The sequence below is a fragment of the Labeo rohita genome, chromosome 7, assembly GCF_022985175.1.
Source record: "Labeo rohita strain BAU-BD-2019 chromosome 7, IGBB_LRoh.1.0, whole genome shotgun sequence".
NCBI lineage: Eukaryota > Metazoa > Chordata > Actinopteri > Cypriniformes > Cyprinidae > Labeo > Labeo rohita.
The window spans coordinates 46466071-46488024 of record NC_066875.1 but is presented as its reverse complement, the minus strand read 5'-3'; the positions used below and the strand labels follow the sequence as shown (position 1 = coordinate 46488024).

Genomic DNA, 21954 nt, shown 5'->3' with positions numbered 1-21954 from the left:
AACACACTACACATAGCACAAATAACCCTAACATATAATTTTGAAAATACCACTGACTTACAAAAAATACAACACAGTGTCACAAAGTCCCTTTGTATGTAAATATTTTTTTACCTCAATAAATGCAAATAGAACATATTGTAGAATTTACCACAAATGATATCACAGAACTTCATCTTTGCACTGATGAAGTTTCACTTACATGTAAGGGCAGTTTACAAATGCACTGTGGACTGTTGCGGTGAATCAAAACAGGATTTAAAAAACCGCGTAGGTGTTTATCTAAGCGAATTATGAATTTTACAGAAAATCAACTATACTGCAATTCTTTTACATAAAACCACATTGCTCAGAAGGCATTCCAGATGACCAACTCTCCACTGCGTTTTAACGTTAACTTCACATGATTTAAATCAGTTTTACAAGTTGGAAGAAGCTTGCTCTTTGCACGAAAGCGTGGGTGGCTCTTAAAAGAGCCGTTGGTGGTTTGTCTTTTCAGAAATCGCTTAACCTCCGAAACCATACAGAGTGCGTCCCTGTCGTTTCAGAGCATATACAACATCCATGGCGGTAACGGTCTTTCTTTTAGCGTGTTCAGTGTAAGTCACAGCATCACGAATAACGTTCTCCAGAAACACCTTCAACACACCGCGGGTCTCCTCATAGATCAACCCGGAAATACGCTTGACACCGCCACGGCGAGCAAGACGACGAATTGCTGGTTTAGTGATTCCCTGAATGTTATCACGAAGAACCTTTCGGTGACGCTTAGCGCCTCCTTTACCCAGTCCTTTACCGCCTTTTCCTCTTCCAGACATCACAACAGACTTCTTTTCACAACAAGAAAATTTAAAAAGCGCGTATAAAGAGGCGAAGCTTTTATGCTTGATCAGAGGACCTAGTTGAAACCATCATAAAGGGCGGTACTAAACGTCATCAGTTAGGCCTTATTCAAATCTAAGCTGTTTTACAGTGCTTGAATGCGGAAATAGATGTAAACTCGTTTACACTAAGAAAAGAAAACTTAACACGAATTGGTGCATATTCACTTCCTTTAGCAGCACCAAACAAATGTTTTGACATTTTTAACTATTTCTTGAATAATCTAGAAACGTTCAACCTTTTTGCCGGGGTGGGAATATACGGCAGCAAGAAAACATGAAGAACAGACACAAATGTAAGCTTCTTCATTAATATTAATAGTAAAGAACATCATAATCTTGCAGATAGAGAATCTTTAAGGACAGTATCCAACAGCCAGGGACGTCTCCAACCCGGTCCAGACAAATTTCTTCGTAGATAAAAGCAGAGTCGTACGGTATGGAATGTTTAATATATGCTTTCCTGTTTAATTATGAATTTAGAGCTAGTTTCAGCAAGTTTCTTGTGGTTGTTTTAATGTGAGTGATTCAGCGGTGTAATATTTCCTCTTAATACATATTGTAACTCTTTGATATACAGCTGACATACAATTAGAGCCAAAACAAACTTTAGAGCACACCGAAGTCAGTTGGACTTCATACATAAAAGAAAATCATCTTTCATAGATATTGAAGTGGCTCTTAAAAGAGCCTTTGGGGTTTGTATGGTTGATAGCTGAAGATTTAAGCGCGCTCTCCGCGAATGCGGCGGGCCAGCTGAATGTCTTTAGGCATGATGGTCACTCTTTTGGCGTGGATGGCGCACAAGTTGGTGTCCTCAAACAGTCCAACTAAATAAGCCTCACTAGCCTCCTGCAGGGCCATGACAGCAGAACTCTGGAACCGCAGATCTGTTTTGAAATCTTGAGCGATTTCTCTTACAAGGCGCTGAAAGGGTAGTTTACGAATCAGCAGTTCAGTAGACTTCTGATAACGACGAATCTCTCGCAAAGCCACGGTACCGGGCCTATAACGATGAGGTTTCTTAACACCACCAGTAGCCGGAGCGCTTTTACGAGCGGCTTTAGTAGCCAACTGCTTTCTAGGTGCTTTTCCTCCGGTGGACTTACGAGCGGTTTGCTTGGTTCTTGCCATTCTCTCACCAAAAACACTGCTACTTCCAACAGTACGGATAAAACGAATGAAGTAGATACGCCTCAACGCTTATTTTAAGTCTAGGGCTGCCATGCGCCCATTGGACGGCGTAGATTCAAAGGTATTTGATTGGTTATTGTCTGGCATCTATAAATCACACTTGACCAATGAAAGTGCGTCTCCTGTTTTTCAAACAAAAGACAACAGTTTGTGGTTCCCGCCTAAACGTGCTGTTCTTGTTCTCTGATAATACAATAGTCGATATTGGCTGTAAGTTGGCACACCATCCTGTTATTTGTTTTCAAATCTTATTGAATGTGTTGAATTCGACTTTAGAATTAATCGTGAAACCTACTAGAAAGTATTATACATGTCTATTTTAAATTATTTGTTTAAATCTCTGGCCATGCCAAGGAAGTAGTTTCATAATACATTAAATTATCATATATATTGTGTAGTACTGCTGAATTTAAATTTAATGGTATGCTACCTTTACTGGAATGGTTTAAAAACACATTTTCACTGAATTTTAGAATAACAAACTGAATTTCCAACAAAATATTTCACGGGGGGGAAAAAACCCTCATATTCAACAACTTATAATAATACTCGCCAAAGACAGGACGAAAGAAATTACTCTCTCAAAGAGAAAATGGGTGGCTCTTAAAAGAGCCTTTGGTTTCAAGAATTATGTCAGTGAGTTTACTTGCTTTTGGCCGGCTTCTCAGTTTTCTTGGGCAACAGCACGGCCTGAATGTTCGGCAACACACCGCCCTGAGCGATGGTCACGCCACCCAGAAGCTTGTTCAACTCTTCATCATTACGCACCGCAAGCTGCAGATGGCGGGGAATGATACGGGTTTTCTTGTTGTCCCGAGCGGCGTTTCCAGCCAACTCCAGAATCTCAGCAGTGAGATACTCGAGTACAGCGGCCAAATACACTGGAGCACCAGCACCGACGCGCTCACCGTAGTTGCCTTTGCGGAGAAGCCTGTGAACACGACCGACGGGAAACTGCAATCCAGCTCTAGAGGAGCGAGTCTTAGCCTTGGCACGGGCCTTTCCACCAGTTTTGCCTCGTCCACTCATTGTAACTCACAACTAACTCTCTTCAACTCAAAGAAATAATAAGGCGAAAGGCTGTGATCTGCCTTTTAAAAGAAAGCATGCCAGTCTCCTATTGGCTGGAGTCTGAATACGCTTTAAACCAATCTGTGAACTTCCCTCCAAACTCTAAACCCAACCCCCTTCCGCTACTGAGAGCCCTCAAGCACACGTTACATAATCATAGTTTAAACAGTGTTGCCAACTTAGCGACTTTTTTTTTTCCTTCTTCCAAAAAAGCGCTTAGCAACAAGTCTAGCGACTTCTTGGACAAACTACTTGGACTGCTTTGTTCAGCAAGCGGCAGAAGAGAAGCGCTTTCAGTAAAAAAAAAAAAAAAAAAAAACAGATATTCTCTTGCTTTTGACTATTTTACATGCAAGTGTAAAGCCGAACTCACAGCACAGTCATTGTCTTAATCGTTTGTGTCTTAGATTTCATTAGAGAATGTCATGATTATGAATCAGGATTTTAGAGTAGATTAATATCTTCGTCAACGAGAGCTGGTCATGTAATCTTAATGCGTTTCAGTCAATATTCATATTCATCCTGTTGCCTGACAGCAAAACAGTAAAATATATCAATATATCTAAAAAAAAATACATCGATGAAAAGCGTTCTATTGTTTATTAGCTTTATTTTGTATTTTAATTTCTTTTCCTGTTTATAAATTTGTACTGTATTTTTTATGTACATTTTTATGACGCAACTACAGCATTTTTAATTAACTTCGTGTAATAAACATGCTACATAAACCTGCATTGTCTATTGTTAACGACCGGTTTTAAGCTTAATAATAATGTGACTTAAGTTTCCTATTTAAAGTAGAATATTCACATTCTTCAATACCCAAATGTAATATTATGCGACAAAAGATCACTTGACAGATAACCGAAAAAATTATGCTCTCTACTTTGAATTAGTGGGTGGCTCTTAAAAGAGCCGTTTTGATTAAAACACCAAAAAGCTGAGTTTATTTCTTTTTGGCTGCTGTCTTTTTAGGTTTGGCGGCTTTGGGTTTCACCGCTTTGGGTTTCGCCGTTTTGGGTTTGGCTGCTTTGACCTTTTTAGGGCTCTTGGTTGCTTTCTTAGGAGTCGCTGCTTTTTTAGGACTCTTGGTTACCTTTTTAGGACTCTTCGTTACCTTTTTAGCAGCGGGTTTCTTGGCCTTCTTCGGGGATTTCTTAGCGGCCGGCTTCTTTGCTGCTGCGGTTTTGGGTTTCTTAGCGGCGGCAGGTTTCTTGGCTGCGGGCTTCTTGGCTTTAGGAGCAGCTTTCTTAGCGGGTTTTGTCTTGATCTCGGCTTGTTTCTTGTTGAGCTTGAACGAACCCGAGGCGCCGGTTCCTTTGGTCTGGACCAAAGTGCCTTTAGTCACCAGCTTCTTGACGGCGATCTTGACGCGGGAGTTGTTCTTCTCCACGTCGTAGCCACCGGCAGCGAGAGCTTTCTTTAAGGCGGCGAGGGACACGCCGCTCCTCTCCTTAGATGCGGACACAACCTTGACAATGAGCTCGCCGACGCCTGGGCCCGTTGTCTTGCGTTTAACTGCTGGTTTCTTCTTGGCCGCTTTGGTCGCAGCAGCTGCTGGAGCGGTTTCTGCCATGATGTCTCTAAGCGAATCTGAACTCGAACACAACGTATTGATTAATAATGGGTCGTTGCTGGGCGGCGCTGTGCATTTAACAACCGCATGAGAGCCGCGTAGACTCAATCACTCTGTTCAGTGTCTGTGCTCCTGCACGAGCCGTTCATGCGTGTGTTTTCTCTTCTTATATTTGGAACAAAATTGAAGTGGTAAAATTGTTTAGCGGAGTAAAAACACCGTACACATTGAGTAAAGGCTCTGGACGTTATTTACAGCCCACAACACGTGATAAGTGAACATTTATTTTACCACTGTCAGTTCAAATCCACGGCGTGCACACGGGAATGGATAAGATTCTGTCTATATTTCATATGATTTTTATTTAATAATCTTGGTAGATGACTGGGATTTTCCTCCATGTGTTAAATAAGCACTTTGACAATGGCTTTAAAGAAAGAAACATCGCTGATGAAATTGTAGAGTGTTTCATTCAGAAGATGTTTTGGGCAGCTTGAAGCACAAGACACTGTCGGTCGGTGTGTTCTCGGGTCACTGCTTTATAGCTGCAGGATGAAATTCAGACATCACGAATTGATTTTTTGCTGTGAGATTATGAATTTGAGTTTGTAGACCCATCTGCTTGTTTGACTTGCTGTGCTATTTTCTGCACACTTCTAGTATTTTTCACTAAATCAATAAAAATAAAAATTCAGACTTACAGCAGGCTAGACTTAGGCTTCTTTCAGCTCATTGTTGAAGACACATTGTTATTTGTGCATTGCTGACTTTAGAAGCTGCTTGTCCTGAGAAAATTACAGAAGTGTTAAGAGGCCTAATAACAGAGTTAAGCTGATGGTTGTGGTTTGACCTCTGCTCTCTGGTTTAAACCAGAGTGGGGAAGAGAGTTATTCTTATTCTGCATCTTTAACCTTAAACCTCAAACTACTACCACAAGAGCAAAAGATTCACAGAAACATGTGCATGTCATTTTCATTTACTTCCACTTCTTTAAAACCCTGTCTAATATCAAATTTAAGAGTCTCTGTTTTCTTATATTTTATTTGACAATAAAGCAACAATAGTACCTACTGGTAAAGAAAGATTTCTAGTGAGAGGCTTCTTCCAGTTCATGTTCTCCATATTGATAGTTAAACAAGCGCAGTACCTGAGGCAATCACTTTTTGGTGGCCCTGCTCCAGTCTTGGATGTTGTGGCATGTGTTTATGACTATAACTACTTATGTTGTAGACTACTTTTTATCTCTGTGCACTGCCTCTCATACTCTGTGATTATTTTATTGTATTCTGCTCTATATTCTATTTTGTGATTCTGTTTTTAATAAAGTGTTCAGCTGAAGATAAAATAATGATTCTGCTGTTTGTTGGCTGTTTGGATATGTTTCGTTTAAAACAGGAGTTGGGAACCTTGATCCGCGGGATCAACGTTTCCCACCACTGATTTAAAATATGTATTAATAAAATATGTACTTTATTCTTTTCATGGCCGCTATAATGTTAGAATTAACTCTTGTGCTGTGTTGAAACCCTTATAGCACCTAGTGTTCTAGGTCAAAAATGGGCGACCTTTTAAAAAATGCTTGTAAATATCTTGCTCTGCTATGTTATAACTAAAGAAATTTACTGTCTGGCATCACATTGGTTGATAGTCCTGTGACGTCACTGAATGTGTTGATGTTAAATGATGGAGAATCTCTACCATCGGTTCTCCTGGATGAGCATCAAAACACAGAAAAACACTTTCAGTTGAAACTCAGACATGATTCAGTGATTTGCATTGTGCTGAATGAATGGGAATGTTTCATATCTGTTTTTCTTCTGCTGTTAGTGTTGATATCCTTCATCCACTTTGGTGCTGTGCAGTACTGCAAGACATTTGATTTGTCTGAATTGTGTTCTAGTTTATTTGTCTACATGGATCACAAGACGATCCCACATTTGTCTCTTTGCTGATAATTTATGTCTATATTTTGCTGTCATTCATCTTTGCACACAATAATTTGCCCTTCGGCTGAGACGTTTAAACAGAGGTCCTTACTCTCTGTGGTCAATAATGTAGTTCACTTCCAGAACAAAAATGTACGGACAATATACTCAACCCATTGTCATCCAGGATGTTCATGAACTTCTTTCTTCAGTTGTAAAGAATTCTTTTTTTTTTTTTTTTTTTTTTTTTTTTTTTTTTTTGAGGAAAACATTTCAGGAATTATCTCCATATAGTGGACTTCTATGGTGCCCAGTGGGCCATCTTGTCCAATTTTCCCTATTGGTCTCTGACCATCATGGTCTCGTAACCATCTCCATATCTACTGATTGATTCATCTCTCTGTCTCCTCTCCACCAGTAAGCTGGTGTGTGGTGGGCATTCTGGCGTAATATGGCTGCCATTGCATCATCCATGAGGATATCCCCTTACAATATGAAGTGCTTTGAGTGCTTAGAAGAGTGTTATAATGAATTATTATTATTTGTCTATATAAGTTCTCATGCTGCTAAAACACTGCTATTTGCTGCAGTTTATGTGAAAAGGTTTTTTTAAAAAAAGAGCTTGTGACAGTTTATTCAAACAAAAATTACTGTGATTAATGAGTATTGGACAATAGGAGCCCGAGAGTGAGAACTGATATCTATATCTCAATTTTATCCATTAGTTTTGTTTTTTTTTTTTTTTTTTGGTTTTTTTAGATTATCAAAATTTTTAAAACTATCAAGGTTTAAAAAAAAAACCCTACAATTTCATAATTTTCAGTTTCATGGGGTATGTGCTTTCTCTTCTCATGTACCTTTCAATCATATATGTTCTACTGTGTCTACAAGCCATATAGTCTAGATATTATCTCTTCCTATTTTTTTTACTAGTTAGTTTTTTTCAGCATTTAAGTTTCTTAATTTCATTTAAACACCTGTAAACTGCATTTAAACTGTTTGTACATAATATACATATTGCTGCATCCAGTATTTGATAAAATATACAATGACTGCAAATATAAATACCTGAGAAAAAATAAAAAACATTACATTGTGAAATACACATCATGAATAAACATGAAATTTAACGTGTTGGTATAAAACAAAGACATCAACTTGACGTTATTACTGCCTTAAAAAGATATGAGAGCTTCTTACTATAAAACAGGGAGAAAACAGGCACCAGAGCTGGATTGTGCCAAATAGATCACAATTTAAAAGAAACCAACCGTAACAGCCAATAACGTTTTTCATTTAAAGAAAAAAAATATTAAGTATCTAGCTCTTTTAATGATAACATGGTTGGCTCTTAAAAGAGCCTTTGGGTTCGCTGATCACAAAATGAATCTTTACTTTGAGCTGGTGTATTTGGTCACGGCCTTTGTGCCCTCAGACACGGCGTGTTTGGCCAGTTCACCGGGCAGCAGCAGACGCACGGCGGTCTGGATCTCTCTCGATGTGATGGTGGAGCGCTTGTTGTAGTGAGCGAGACGAGATGATTCACCGGCGATGCGCTCGAAGATGTCGTTGACGAAAGAATTCATGATTCCCATCGCCTTAGAAGAAATTCCAGTGTCAGGATGAACCTGCTTCAGAACTTTGTACACGTAGATAGCATAACTCTCTTTCCTGGATCTCTTGCGCTTCTTTCCTCCTTTGCCGGTGGTCTTAGTAACGGCCTTCTTCGAACCCTTCTTGGGCGCTGACTTCGCTGGCTCAGGCATGACTATCCCCTTCACAACCTCTCAAAAAGACGTATGATTACTTTCGAAACACATGGCCTTTTATGCACTACCCTATGTTAATTTTAAAAGGCAAAACGGTGGTCTGTGATTGCTGTATCTCCATGGACCAACCCACAGAATTAATTTATTGGCCACATTGAAGCCAATCAGAAGCTTTAAAATGTAAATCCCTCCCATTGCCTCATGCTTTGACAACTGTCATCCCCCATCCGTTTACGTTCTTTTGTTTAATTTTCCCGCATTTTTACTTAGACCTATAATGACTGAACTATTTGTGAACAGGTTTGGTCCAATATATCACTACAATATAATAACTACGGAGCTGATTTTATTTACATTTTATTAGAATTAAAAAATTATACTAATAATCGTCAAAACATTAGTTACATCACTACGTTTGAACAACGACCACAAAAAAAAAAAAAAAAAAATGATAATAGTCTTTTGTTTATAAAACGAATAATTAGCTGTTTTTAGTCAACCATTCCAAACAGCCTATAGTTACAAAAAAATTGTTTTACCATCCAGAAACTCGCTCTTTGTGTGAAAAGGTGGGTGGCTCTTAAAAGAGCCGTTGGGGTTTTGTTTTGTTTACAAATATTTTAACCTCCGAATCCGTACAGAGTGCGTCCCTGTCGTTTCAGAGCATATACAACATCCATGGCGGTAACGGTCTTTCTTTTAGCGTGTTCAGTGTAAGTCACAGCATCACGAATAACGTTCTCCAGAAACACCTTCAACACACCACGGGTCTCCTCATAGATCAACCCGGAAATACGCTTGACACCGCCACGGCGAGCAAGACGACGAATTGCGGGTTTAGTAATTCCCTGGATGTTATCACGAAGAACTTTACGGTGACGCTTTGCGCCTCCTTTTCCCAAACCTTTACCACCCTTTCCTCTTCCAGACATACCGACAGCTATTCTTTAACTCCCACTGACGAAGTATATTTCAGAAAATGAAAGAAGGGATGTTATACTTCGCTAAAGGACCTAGGTGAAACCACACGTGGGCGGTTCTAATAGACGTCATGCCCGTTACGAGAAGTCCACTTCTACCTTACCATGTTACATTGCAGAGATAAACTGGGTTTAAGTATATTAATTTATTTTTAAATGAAATGCATAACAGCGCGACAATGAAAGTATGTATTTAAAGCATCACTTATTCCGATCAGTTTTGCAAATATGTCTTGTATCTTTTTGATTTAAAACAACCTAGAACATTCGCTACCGAAATTATGTTTCAATAATACTGCAGTTTTGATAATGAACTCCATCGGACCTGTCAAAACTCTTCACGTTTTTAACAGTTGATTAAAGAAAATCGTCTTTCATGGAAAGATTGAGGTGGCTCTTAAAAGAGCCTTTGGGGTTTATAACGCTGACACAGATGTTGATTTAAGCGCGCTCTCCGCGAATGCGGCGGGCCAGCTGAATGTCTTTAGGCATGATAGTCACCCTCTTGGCGTGGATGGCGCACAAGTTGGTGTCCTCAAACAGACCGACCAAATAGGCCTCGCTAGCCTCCTGCAGGGCCATGACAGCAGAGCTCTGGAAACGCAGATCTGTTTTGAAATCTTGGGCGATTTCTCTCACCAGGCGTTGAAAGGGCAGTTTGCGAATCAGCAGTTCAGTAGATTTCTGATAACGGCGAATTTCCCTCAAAGCCACAGTACCGGGCCTGTAACGATGAGGCTTCTTAACGCCACCGGTGGCTGGTGCGCTTTTACGAGCGGCTTTAGTAGCCAGTTGCTTCCTCGGAGCTTTACCTCCGGTGGATTTACGGGCGGTTTGCTTGGTTCTTGCCATTGCGTAAAACAACAATCACTATTACTTCTAACAACAGCACTAAGAAATAAAACTCTAGCGGCAAAACAGGCTTATTTAAGCACAGGGCTGCCATGCGATCATTTGACGTTGTAGCTTCAAGTCATTTGATTGGTTATTTTCTGCCGCGTCTAAAGAACAGCAGACCAATAACTGCGAGTCTTATGTTTTCTAACAGTTTGTGGTTCCCGCCCAGTTGTCCAATATTCTGTTTTCGCTTTGGTAAACGAAACTACTAAACATGAAACTGGCAGCTGTGATAAACGTGGGATTCCAGAAACAGTAAAGCATGTTTTAATAGAATGTGAAGCTTATGAGAGAGAAAGATATAAACTTAATCAAAAATTAGTATTGATGGGATATGACAAAGTGTCACTCAAGGCCCTATTGGGGAATAGACAAATGCAATCAAGAATGAATGAGGAATTGTTCAATTATTTTAAAAAGTCAGGAAATATGGAAAGAATGTAATTTTGTAGTAATTAGGTGTTTTTTCTCCCCCCTCTTCCCTTTTTTTTTTTACCAAATCTATGTTCACTCCACACTCCAGTTCAGTAGGTGGCGGTAATGCACCTTTTACGTTGGTTTGCCAAAACCGCCAAGAAAACACCAGAAGACGAAGTTACAAAAATAGATCTACACTACACAACGCATTTTTGTTTTTAGTTCCTTGTATTATGTGTATGCATCAAGACATCATATGTTGTATTTTTTTTTTTTTTAGCAATTCCATGAAGCTAAACATATCGCTATGCTTTACAATTTTAACACGGCAATGCAATTGGAAAAATCTAATACGGTTGCTTCTGTTAAGATAGTTTAGGTTTGTGCATTTACCAGATTTACGACATTGTACAATACAAAAAACATGAACGTGTTTGCACTTTTTTGAAACCAATAATTAGCTAAAAGAAATCGCTCTCACGTGGAAAAAATGGGTGGCTCTTAAAAGAGCCTTTTGTTGTAAGAGAAACTTGTATGGGTTTAGTTGGTTTTGGCTGGCTTGTCGGTTTTCTTGGGCAACAGCACAGCCTGAATGTTGGGCAACACACCGCCCTGAGCGATGGTCACGCCACCCAAAAGCTTGTTCAGCTCTTCATCATTACGCACCGCCAGCTGCAGATGGCGGGGAATGATACGGGTTTTCTTGTTGTCCCGAGCGGCGTTTCCAGCCAACTCCAGAATCTCAGCAGTGAGATACTCGAGTACAGCGGCCAAATAAACTGGAGCACCAGCACCAACGCGCTCGCCGTAGTTGCCTTTTCGAAGAAGCCTGTGAACACGACCGACGGGAAACTGCAATCCAGCCCTGGAAGAGCGACTCTTAGCCTTAGCGCGGGCTTTTCCACCGGTTTTGCCTCTTCCGCTCATTGTAATTGCAGCTGTTACAACTCAACTCAAAGGCACAACCACAATACAGAAAGTTGTGAATGCGACGTGACGTTTAAATGAAAGGGTGCTCGTCTCCACTTGGTTTAAGTCTAAACACGTTTCAAGCAAATCAGTGAATCTCTCTTCAAACTCAACACCCAACCCCCTTTCTGCTACAGACTATTTTCAAGCACTCTTAAGATTTTTTTTTTTTTATTTGATCATATACAGTAGTCAACATTTGAAGTGGATCAAAAAAAGTTAATCAAAGTTGTCCTAAAACAAGAATGGGTGTTGTTTTGGTTTTAGGATAACTTGGATGAAAGGTTTTGATCCACTTCAAATGTTAACTACTGTATACCAATGTTATTTCTGAGTTTATTTTTATATGTATTTTTGATTAATAATAACTGATCTAATTTGCCTCATGTACTTATGAAGAGAACTTCTACCAAAGCTATATAAATTTCTAAATAGTTCTATAGTCTAAGTAGTATTTTTCTAAGTAATGTAACATTCACAGTATTTGTGTTTTAATATTGTTAAGACCATTGCTCTACCTCATTTAGCAGATAACCACAGAAATGCTCTTTTTTATGAATTTGTGGGTGGCTCTTAAAAGAGCCGTTTTGATCAAACAAAAAAAGCGGAGTTTATTTCTTTTTGGCTGCTGTCTTTTTAGGCTTAGCCGCTTTGGGTTTGGCTGCTTTGGCCTTTTTGGGGCTCTTGGCTGCTTTCTTAGGAGTCGCTGCTTTCTTAGGACTCTTAGTTGCCTTTTTAGGACTCTTGGTTGCCTTCTTAGGACTCTTCGTTGCCTTCTTAGCAGCGGGTTTCTTGACCTTCTTCGGGGATTTCTTAGCGGCCGGCTTCTTTGCTGCTACGGTTTTGGGCTTCTTCGCGGCGGCAGGTTTCTTGGTTGCGGGCTTCTTGGCTTTAGGAGCAGCTTTCTTAATGGGTTTTGTCTTGGTCTCGGCTTGTTTCTTGTTGAGCTTGAACGACCCCGAGGCGCCGGTTCCTTTGGTCTGAACCAAGACGCCTTTGTTCACCAGACTCTTAACGGCGATCTTGACGCGAGAGTTATTCTTCTCCACATCGTAGCCACCGGCAGCGAGAGCTTTCTTCAGGGCGGCGAGAGACACACCGCTCCTCTCCTTAGATGCGGACACAGCCTTGACGATGAGCTCGCCGACGCCTGGGCCCGTTTTCTTGCGTTTTGCTGCTGACTTCTTTTTGGCCGCTTTGGTCGCAGCAGCTGTTGGAGCGGTTTCTGCCATGATCTCTCTGAACGAACCTAAACTGGAACACAAACTGATCAACAATAATTCGCTGCTGGGCGGCGCTGCGCATTTAACCACAGTATGAGAACCGTGTAGACTCAACCTGCTCTGCTCAGTGCCTGTGCTTCTCCACGAGCGACCGGTGCTTGTGTTTTCTTCTCTCATATTTTGAATAAAATTGGAGTTGCAAAACAGTTTAAAGCGATAAAAACAACGTAAACATCGAGTAGAGGTACTGAACTTTATATAGAGACTAAAGAGTGCTACAGCTGAACATTTATTTTAATACCGTCAGATCAAATGCACGGCGTGTACACAGCAATGGACAAGGTTGCGTGTATTTTTGATGTAATTTTGTGTATTAACAGCGGTAAATATTTGAACGTGCAATATGTGTTTTTAGCAAACACTATGACAATGTCTTTAATGCAAAAAAGATCGCTGAGGGACTTGTGGAGTGTTTTATTCAGACGTTGTTTTAGTCAGCTTGAAGCACAAGACACATCTGTCTGTCCTTCATCTCCGGTCACTGCTGCTTCCCACGTTTCGCTGCTTTATTGATACTAAACCCCCGATTAAGGCTCAAACTCAGCACCTAATCGCATATGTTATTGCAGAGGGGTTTTTAACCAAGTTTTTGTATGAACTGATAAATAAAATTGGTTGTGTAAGCGTTTGTTACAGTAGGCTAACTAACATAATGGAAGCAGATCATTCCTTTATTAGTATCACAGGTAATTTATTGGTTGTAATGGTAATGCAAATGAGTTATTTCATATAAACTAATGCTTTATTGGTATTAAAATTAACCACAGATGACATGATTAGACATAGACCTATGTAACAACAGCATCAATATAATATTATGTTGTGTCTAACCATTAGGCCATGACTGCCCCACTAAGTTGCTGCCTCTTTAGGAAATGTACTTCACAGACATACTTACAAATGTTCAGATTTTGGAGGATATATTATTATTATTATTATTATTACTTCATTACTTAAGTCAGAATGCTGTATTGAATGAAGGAGTTTGAAACCAGTAATTAAACATCTCTTGTATGTCAATCTTCTTTAACTTGAGACATTTTATAATGTTTTATTAACAAGGTTCGGGAGGAGCGCGTCAGATACCTAGCCTAATTATCACAAGAGGAGCTCACTCAAGTTAATCAACGCTACAATTTAAATACAGCTGAACTTGACTCTATCCATTTGATGGTTTATCAGCATCCCACCACCACCCCATCTCCTCACTCCTCACTCCTCACACGAGTTCTCAGTACACCCAGGGGGGGTTCTCTGGGTTCGGGCCATTCCCGAGCTCGGAGCCCTTCCCTGGACAGCACGCCAAATATGCATTACTATACTCCGGCTAATTATATGTAAGCGTGAACTCGTGAACTGACTATGTGTGTCAAATAGCTTATACAAACAGCCTGTAGTTGACCTCCGATTACAGTGGTGGCCAAAATTATTGGAACACTAGTATTTCACCAGCTAAAAATGGTTTTAAGTCAGTTGTTTTTGCTGTTGCTGTAGTGTGTCAGTAGGAAATATCAGTTTAAATTTCCAAACATTAATTTTGTCATGAATTGTAATAATCCAGTGAGATTTTTGTTTGCACAAGAACAGCCAGTGCTCCACACAGAGACCTGATCTCATCATCATCCAGTCTGTCTGGAATGACATGAAGAAACAGAACAAACTGAGACGGACTAAATCCAGAAGAACTGTGGCAACGTCTCCAAGATGCATCAGGAGACCTACCTTCAAAACTACCTAAAACTATGCGCAAGTGCACATAGGGAAAAAGCTGCTTTAAACATAATGAAATGTTGATTTAATTTAGTTAATAGAAGTTAATTGATTAAAAAATCTATATTTGACTTTATTTTTGACAGCATCCTCATTTTACAGCATTTTTACACAAGTCCCTAAAAAATTTAACAGTGCTGCTCTGCAGGTAGGTCTCTTGGAGACATTGCCACAGTTCTTCTGGATTTGGTCTAGTTTATTCTGTTTCTTCATCTTATTCTAGACAGACTGGATGATGAGATCAGATCACTGGATTATTACAATTAATGGCAAAATGAATATTTAGAAAATTAAACTGCTATTTCCTACTGACACACTACAGCAAAAGATAGAAATAACTGACTTAAAATCATTTTTAGCTGGTGAAAATACTACTGTTCTAATAATTTTGGCCACCGCTGTATATGTTTCAGAATGATGTCCCACTGTTGATTATAAACATTCATAATCAAACAGCATCACAGTCAAATCACACAAGAAGGCAGCAAGCATGACATTATCAAAATAAAGTCGCAATTTACATGATCTGCCGTATATATTTTATTCATGTTGTTTAAACAGTTGATATGAACTAATATGACCAAATTTAGGAGAAATGTTTTTTATCACGTTACATCCTGATTCTACGAATCATCATGTCATTTCTCTATTTAAGGCCCACATCAACCAATGTCATCACCCAAAGCGTCTGTTAGAGGCTTAAGAGCGGAAAAAATGTCTGTCAGTTGTACTTCGTCCTCTTTTCCACTGTTGCTCTGTGGGTTTAACACATTCAGACTCTAATCAAGTGCCAAAATAAGCTTTATGCTATGGTTTTGACAGTCAGAATACTGTTTTTTTAGAGTTGTATAGCAAAGACTTTTGTTTTTGTGTCCCAAACCCATCTTCCATTTGGAATTTCTGAAGATGTTGCAAAAGAGTCACACAATAGCAATGCTCTCCCACATATTTTGCTATTCTGTATGCATTGTTGGTATTAGTAGCAGTGGGTGGTTATTTAAGATTTTATACCATCGTGCTGATAATATTGCTTAGTCAAATTGCTTTCTGCAATCCTATAGCCTGAAGCACTGTGGTGAAACCGCCCTTGCATTTTCATGGGACTGAAAAACCCAGAATTGATTTAAAACCCAATAATAACACACATATGTTTTTATGTATGAAATGGTTAAAGTGTCTGTGGACCAGATATGATTCAATTACCCTTAAACAGTTCATTGCGAAATTGCCCAGAATTTTAACATGTATGCCTTCATACTTCCCTTTTCTCACACTCCGAGACAGTCAACATTTGGCAAAACTACCTTATTTGACCAGTCTGACAATAACTCATGATGTTTGGTTTAAAACAACCTGCAAAGCCCAGATTTAGAAATGCCATAGAAATAATGTCTGATGCATCACTTCCTAACAAATCATCATTATAAAGTACATGTATAAACATGTCCAATGAGAGTTTTGTATGTTCTTATCATTTACACAGAAAAAATAAATCGTTGTTGAGCCTATTGATCATGTACAAAATTCAATTTATGAACAAAATATAGACTGAAACAGTCAGGGGTATTAAGGATAAAAAGTCATAACCATAATCATGCTTTTGGCAAATTATACTTTGTGTGTGTGTGTGTGTGTAAGATTATTAAATTTGGTAATAAATTAAACTAAATGAAATCATTTGTCCATGAAGAATCTTCCAAATTCTCAAACATTACCACAAAAGACAGGATGACAATTTATGGGGGTGTCATTTTCTTCCTTATGTGTTTGTACAGGAAGTGTTGAGTCTATAAAGCAGCCTGTGTGTTTGACCGTGTGTCATTAATAGACCAGTATGGAGCTTAGTCTACTTCCCATAATGCTCTGTGAGTATAATTTTCTTTTTTCTGCATTAATTCAATCAGTGTCCATCTGTATTTTATCATCTTATGTATTTCATTTACGTTTTTATTCATGCTGCTAATAATCTTAGTATCAAATCCATCTGCCGTTTATGATATCTGTGTGTGAAAGTGAAATATACTCACTTGTGTTGCATATAGCTGCAGTGAGATCAGTGTATTTATCATTTATCATGTTTTGTCATTTTTGCAAGTTTGTTTTCTTTCTAGATCTGCACTACCAGTTACTGCATCTATATACAGGGTGGGCCATTTATATGGATACACCTTAATAAAATGGGAATGGTTGGTGATATTAACGTCCTGTTTGTGGCACATTATAAGTGGTCAGAAACTTGTAAATAACTCATGAAAGAATAAGGTAACGTTAAAACCAAGCACACCATTGTTTTTCTTGTGAAATTCCCAATAAGTTTGATGTGTGATGTATCCATATAAATGGCCCAACCTGTATAGTCTTTACTTGTGGTGTGATGTGGTGACACTACTGACAACAGTGATGCCACTTCCCATATAAAGCACTGATAGCATGCAAAATAAGATCTGCAATCCAGTGTTGTGAGCTTCCTTTTGTTGTTTCAGTAGCATCATGCAGCATCTAGATATTCTTAGCAATGCACATAGATTTTGTCTTCACTTCCTCTTCTACGCTCCATCACTCTGGTCATTATTGACTCTCTTCACTATTGATAGATCTGAAAGAATAGAGATGGATTGAGTAGATTTAATAAAATATAGATGATAGAAAGAGTTGGGCTGAGTTGAGCAATTCTGTTCAATAATATAAAATTAGTCCAAAATCAAGTGCATCAAAATACAATTTCCACAGCTTCTAGTTTGCAATATGCTGAGGCTGTCTTCTATAAAGGAGCTAATTTCTCTCAAACGTTTTGAAAGATATTCATATTTAAATAGATAGATAATAGATAATTCTATTTAGAAGTAACAAAATCTGTTCATTAATCAGTTGTATGTAATTTTCTCTTTTTGGTTTTTAGTGCTGATTTCAAGCATCCACCATGGACACACTCAAGGTGACTTATCTCTTTGAAGATATCTCTTCAAATCATCACACACAACAGTGGAACAGAAAGAGAAAGTGCTGTGTTGTGTTGTGTACACTCTGTGTTGTTTGTTGTTTATTTAATTTACTGGATCTTAAACAATATAGATTAGCTCTGTATATAATTAACATCGCTAATATTACTCAGGTATAAATTACATCTGAATGTTTTATGTGATATTATAGGGAAACCAAAGGCTGTAGTAGTTACAGAAAATGGAACAGTCAGATGTGAAATACCAGGACCAGAAGGTGATTGGACATACAGCTGGTTTGTGGATGGATCATCTCGGGTCATGAGCACCGATAAAGAATTCAGCATCGGAACTGGTGAATCTGACAGTAGCAATAACATCACCTGTATAGGAGAAAGAAAACGTGACGGACAGAAATCAGAGATCAGTGATGCTGTCTCACTGGCTATATCACGTGAGTCTCACGATCTTCACTGCATAGTATACAATATGCTCAGAAGTACAACAACAAGGTGGTTGTAAATAAAGTTAGTTTCTTTTTCTCGTCATACAGGGCAAGAATATTCAGTGAAATACAGAAGTAAGTGTCTTCATTATTCATTTATTGCACCATTCCTGGACAAAAACAAGAAATAAACACTGCCAATGTATAGATTATTTGGCTTCTTGGATGTTTTACCGTTACTTCCTACAGAGAAACCTAAAGCAGAATATTTCTAGATGCTGTAGGACTGTGTTAGACAGACTGAATGTTCACTGTGTCTGCTTAATCTGAATACATGACATTAACCAACCACATTTCATGTATTATATTATAGATGTTACTGCCAAATGGACATTACTTAGATACACGTCTCTGACTGATAACAAAAAAAAGCTAAATTGTAACAATGAAACCAGCACTTTCTGTAACGCAGCTTTGAAACGTATTGTGTAAAGCCCTACTGAATTAAATTGAACTATATGAGTAAGCACCCAATTTGAGGAGCCATGGCTGACAGGATTTGTATCTTCATGTGTTGTCTTTATGAGACCCCTTACGTTAGAAGAGCATAAAACAGGCAAGCTGATAAGCTGAAAAAATAAGAAACGTTTAATATAAGTAACAGAAATCATAAGTAGCACTAGATAATGACTGAAGACTATTTATTAACTCAGGATTGTATTGTAAAAATATTTACAGACAAAATCAAAGTAACTGTAAAGCCTCAGAATTCAGTGTTCACTGGAGACACAGTTACTCTTAGTTGTGACATGGAAGGGGCAGCTAGGCAGAGGACAGTCTGGTTCAAAGACTCCACAAGACTAAAAGTTGGTGATGAAACAGAAATTCTGAGAAATGTGAACATCTCTAATGGAGGAAAATATGCGTGTACTGTATCAACCACCACACAAAGCCAAAAAGTTGTGCTGACAGTAAGAGGTAAGTGCTGTTTTTACAGGACAATCTGAGTTTGATTTTACAATAATATTATACAGATTAATGTCACCCATCAACAGTAGCATGTACTGTCAGTTAATTCAACTTCAGTTAATTTTTCACAGAGAGACCCAAACCTGTAGTGAATGTTCATCCTGATGGACGAGTTCTCAAAGGACAGACAGTCACTCTTACATGTGACATACAGGAGACAAATGTGACCAGCTGGAACTACAGCTGGACAAAAGATGATTCAGTGATTCATGTCAGTCAATCACAGGAATACACAATCAGTTCCGTTCATGAATCTCACACAGGTAATTACAGCTGTACTGGAAACGAGACGCAAGGATCACGATACTCACACACCAGTGATAAAGTTACACTGTCCGTATCAGGTGAGTACCTTTATATCTGTTCACATCACTCTGACCTCATGAGTCAGAAAAAAACTTCCAGAAATAAGAAATAAGAAACTTTAACCAACATGTTAAAAGAGAAAGAGCGATAGACTTGATTAATTTGACCTTCTGACCTTTTTAAAACACCAGGATCTTCAGAACCAGATTCATCAGCTCTGTTTCATGCTCTGTTAATTGGAGTGATTGCAGGACTGAGTGTCGCATTTCTGCTCACTTTCTTACTGGTCCTGCTGTTCTGCTGCAAACGCAACAAAGGTTCATCCGTTCTCTTCAAATAAACATAGCCTACTCATACACACAATCTTAACTATACCAATGTTTGGAAGCATTTTATGGTGGTTAAAGATCATTTTATAAAAATACCTGTCATAAACTGAGGGCAGGAAAGCCATTTGTGAATCATTTCTGAAGTTTCTCCGTTTGAGTAGGTGGAGGATCTCTGTCTCCCTCTACTGACCATCAGCTGCAAAACATCAGTCAGACATCACAACATCCGAGGAAGAGTGGACAAACACCACTGCACTCAGGTCAGTCCCACTCACAATATCTTTACATTAATTGCAGTGGTATTTTTGTTAAATGAAAAAATGAAATATTAATGTGTGATTAGATGTAGTTTGGTTTAATTGATTTAATTTGATCATTGACAACGAAATAGTGGCCATCATCAGTTTAGAACAAAAAATAAACTTATTAACTACAAACAACTGAAAGACTAAAACCAGAAAAACAGAAGTAAATGTCTTACTCATTCATTTCTTTTTTTTCTTTCTTTTTTTAATCCAGATATCGTAATAGGTCATTCTGATGTGACCTATGTTAAGATTGACCTGAAATCAATGAAGGAAATGAAGAAGAAAAAGAGAGAAAATAAAGGTATGACAACAGACCTACTGAGGTGTCTGTTGCGGTTGTTCGTTGAAATGTATCACAGTAAAATAAATGCACGTATAATAAAATAATTGTAAAATAAATGCATACATTTGAGGAAACAAATTACATATAGCTTGCAGAATTGCAAAATGTTAATTATTTTACCAAAATAATACATTTTATTTAGTGCTGACCTGAATAAGATATTTCACATAAAAGATGTTTACATATAGTCCACAAGAGAAAATAACAGTTGAATTTATAAAAATGACCTTGTTCATAAGTTTACATACGCTTGCTGTTTAATACTGTGTTGTTACCTGAATGATCCACAGCTGTTTTTTTGTTTAGTGATAGTTGTTCATGAGTCCCTTGTTTGTCCTGATCAGTTCAACTGCCTGCTGTTCTTCAGAAAAATCCTTCAGGTCCCACAAATTCATTGGTTTTTCAGCATTTTTGTGTATTTGAACCCTTTCCAACAATGACTGTATGATTTTGAGATCCATCTTTTAACACTGAGGACAACTGAGGGACTATTATAGAAGGTTCAAACGCTCACTGATGCTTTGAAGGAAAAGATCTGCATTAAGAGTTGGGGGTGAAAACTTTTGAACATAATGAAGATGTGTTCATTTTTCTTTCTTTTTTTTTTTTTTTTGCCTTCAAATCATTTTTTTCCATTTAGTACTGCCCTTCAGAAGCTACAAAAGATACGTACAGAAGACAAAATAATTTAAATTTACCCTCATCTTCAAATGTAAATGTTTTCACCCCGACTCTTAATGCATATTTTTTCCTTCAAAGCATCAGTGAGAGTTTGAACCTTCTGTAATAGTTGCATATGAGTCTTTCAGTTGTCCTCATTGTGAAAAGATGGATCTCAAAATCGTACAGTCATTGTTGGAAAGGGTTCAAATACACAAAAATGCTGAAAAACCAATGAATTTGTGGGACCTGAAGGATTTTTCTGAAGAACAGCAGGCAGTTTAACTGTTCAGGACAAACAAGGGACTCATGAACAACTATCACTAAACAAAAAACACAGCTGTGGATCATTCAGGTAACAACACAGTTGTATGAAACTTTTGAATGGGGTCACTTTTATAAGTTCAACTATTATTTTCTCTGGTGGACTATATGTAAACGTCTTTTACGTGAAATAACTTATTCAAGTCAGTACTAAATAAAAAAAATAAAATGCATTTTGTATAATCCCTCTTAATTTGGTAAAATAATTAACATTTTGCAGTTTCTGCAAGGTGTATGTAAGATTTTGACCTCAACTGTACATATATGATCAACTCTTGCTGTCTTTTAGGAAATGAGAGTTCTAACACTGTTTACTCCAATCTGAGGATGTAAAGCGGTTAAGGTGAGATAAACTAAAAACAATGCAAAATATCACAATTTAATGCAAGTACAAAAATACACATTTTATACTTGTGAATCAATTTGTATAATTTCAGGTGCTGTTGCTGCATCTAGTCAAAAGTTGGTGAATTGAATATATTACCCTAATTATTAAACATAGTGTTTAAATCATTGATCAAACCATGCAAATATTCATA

General features: G+C 38.2%; 8 protein-coding genes across 8 annotated transcripts; 1 reads left to right on the top strand and 7 right to left on the bottom strand.

Annotated features, from left to right (window-relative positions):
- Positions 1-111: 111 nt before the first annotated feature.
- Positions 112-831, bottom strand: LOC127167850 (histone H4). Its single transcript, XM_051114138.1, has one exon. It carries the CDS (start codon positions 816-818, stop codon positions 507-509), a length of 312 nt encoding a protein of 103 aa, XP_050970095.1. The 5' UTR covers positions 819-831; the 3' UTR covers positions 112-506.
- A 1859-nt stretch (positions 832-2690) lies between these two features.
- LOC127167846 (histone H2A-like) lies at positions 2691-3120 on the bottom strand. Its single transcript, XM_051114134.1, has one exon. The coding sequence runs from the start codon at positions 3102-3104 to the stop codon at positions 2718-2720; it is 387 nt and encodes a 128-aa protein (XP_050970091.1). The 5' UTR covers positions 3105-3120; the 3' UTR covers positions 2691-2717.
- A 972-nt stretch (positions 3121-4092) lies between these two features.
- Positions 4093-4751, bottom strand: LOC127167845 (histone H1-like). The gene has a single exon (XM_051114133.1). It carries the CDS (start codon positions 4720-4722, stop codon positions 4093-4095), a length of 630 nt encoding a protein of 209 aa, XP_050970090.1. The 5' UTR covers positions 4723-4751.
- A 2729-nt stretch (positions 4752-7480) lies between these two features.
- Positions 7481-8472, bottom strand: LOC127167848 (histone H2B-like). The gene has a single exon (XM_051114136.1). It carries the CDS (start codon positions 8411-8413, stop codon positions 8039-8041), a length of 375 nt encoding a protein of 124 aa, XP_050970093.1. The 5' UTR covers positions 8414-8472; the 3' UTR covers positions 7481-8038.
- A 342-nt stretch (positions 8473-8814) lies between these two features.
- On the bottom strand, positions 8815-9433 carry LOC127167849 (histone H4). Its single transcript, XM_051114137.1, has one exon. The coding sequence runs from the start codon at positions 9346-9348 to the stop codon at positions 9037-9039; it is 312 nt and encodes a 103-aa protein (XP_050970094.1). The 5' UTR covers positions 9349-9433; the 3' UTR covers positions 8815-9036.
- Positions 9434-11160: 1727 nt separating this feature from the next.
- LOC127167847 (histone H2A-like) lies at positions 11161-11792 on the bottom strand. Its single transcript, XM_051114135.1, has one exon. The coding sequence runs from the start codon at positions 11635-11637 to the stop codon at positions 11251-11253; it is 387 nt and encodes a 128-aa protein (XP_050970092.1). The 5' UTR covers positions 11638-11792; the 3' UTR covers positions 11161-11250.
- A 496-nt stretch (positions 11793-12288) lies between these two features.
- Positions 12289-13150, bottom strand: zgc:110425 (uncharacterized protein LOC553782 homolog). Its single transcript, XM_051114132.1, has one exon. The coding sequence runs from the start codon at positions 13077-13079 to the stop codon at positions 12291-12293; it is 789 nt and encodes a 262-aa protein (XP_050970089.1). The 5' UTR covers positions 13080-13150; the 3' UTR covers positions 12289-12290.
- Positions 12997-21954, top strand: LOC127167843 (low affinity immunoglobulin gamma Fc region receptor II). Its single transcript, XM_051114130.1, has 10 exons — positions 12997-13056; positions 16508-16597; positions 17632-17667; positions 18855-19094; positions 19217-19507; positions 19658-19768; positions 19942-20040; positions 20300-20389; positions 21705-21758; positions 21853-21954. Exons 2-9 carry the CDS (start codon positions 16567-16569, stop codon positions 21746-21748), a joined length of 942 nt encoding a protein of 313 aa, XP_050970087.1. The 5' UTR covers positions 12997-13056; positions 16508-16566; the 3' UTR covers positions 21749-21758; positions 21853-21954.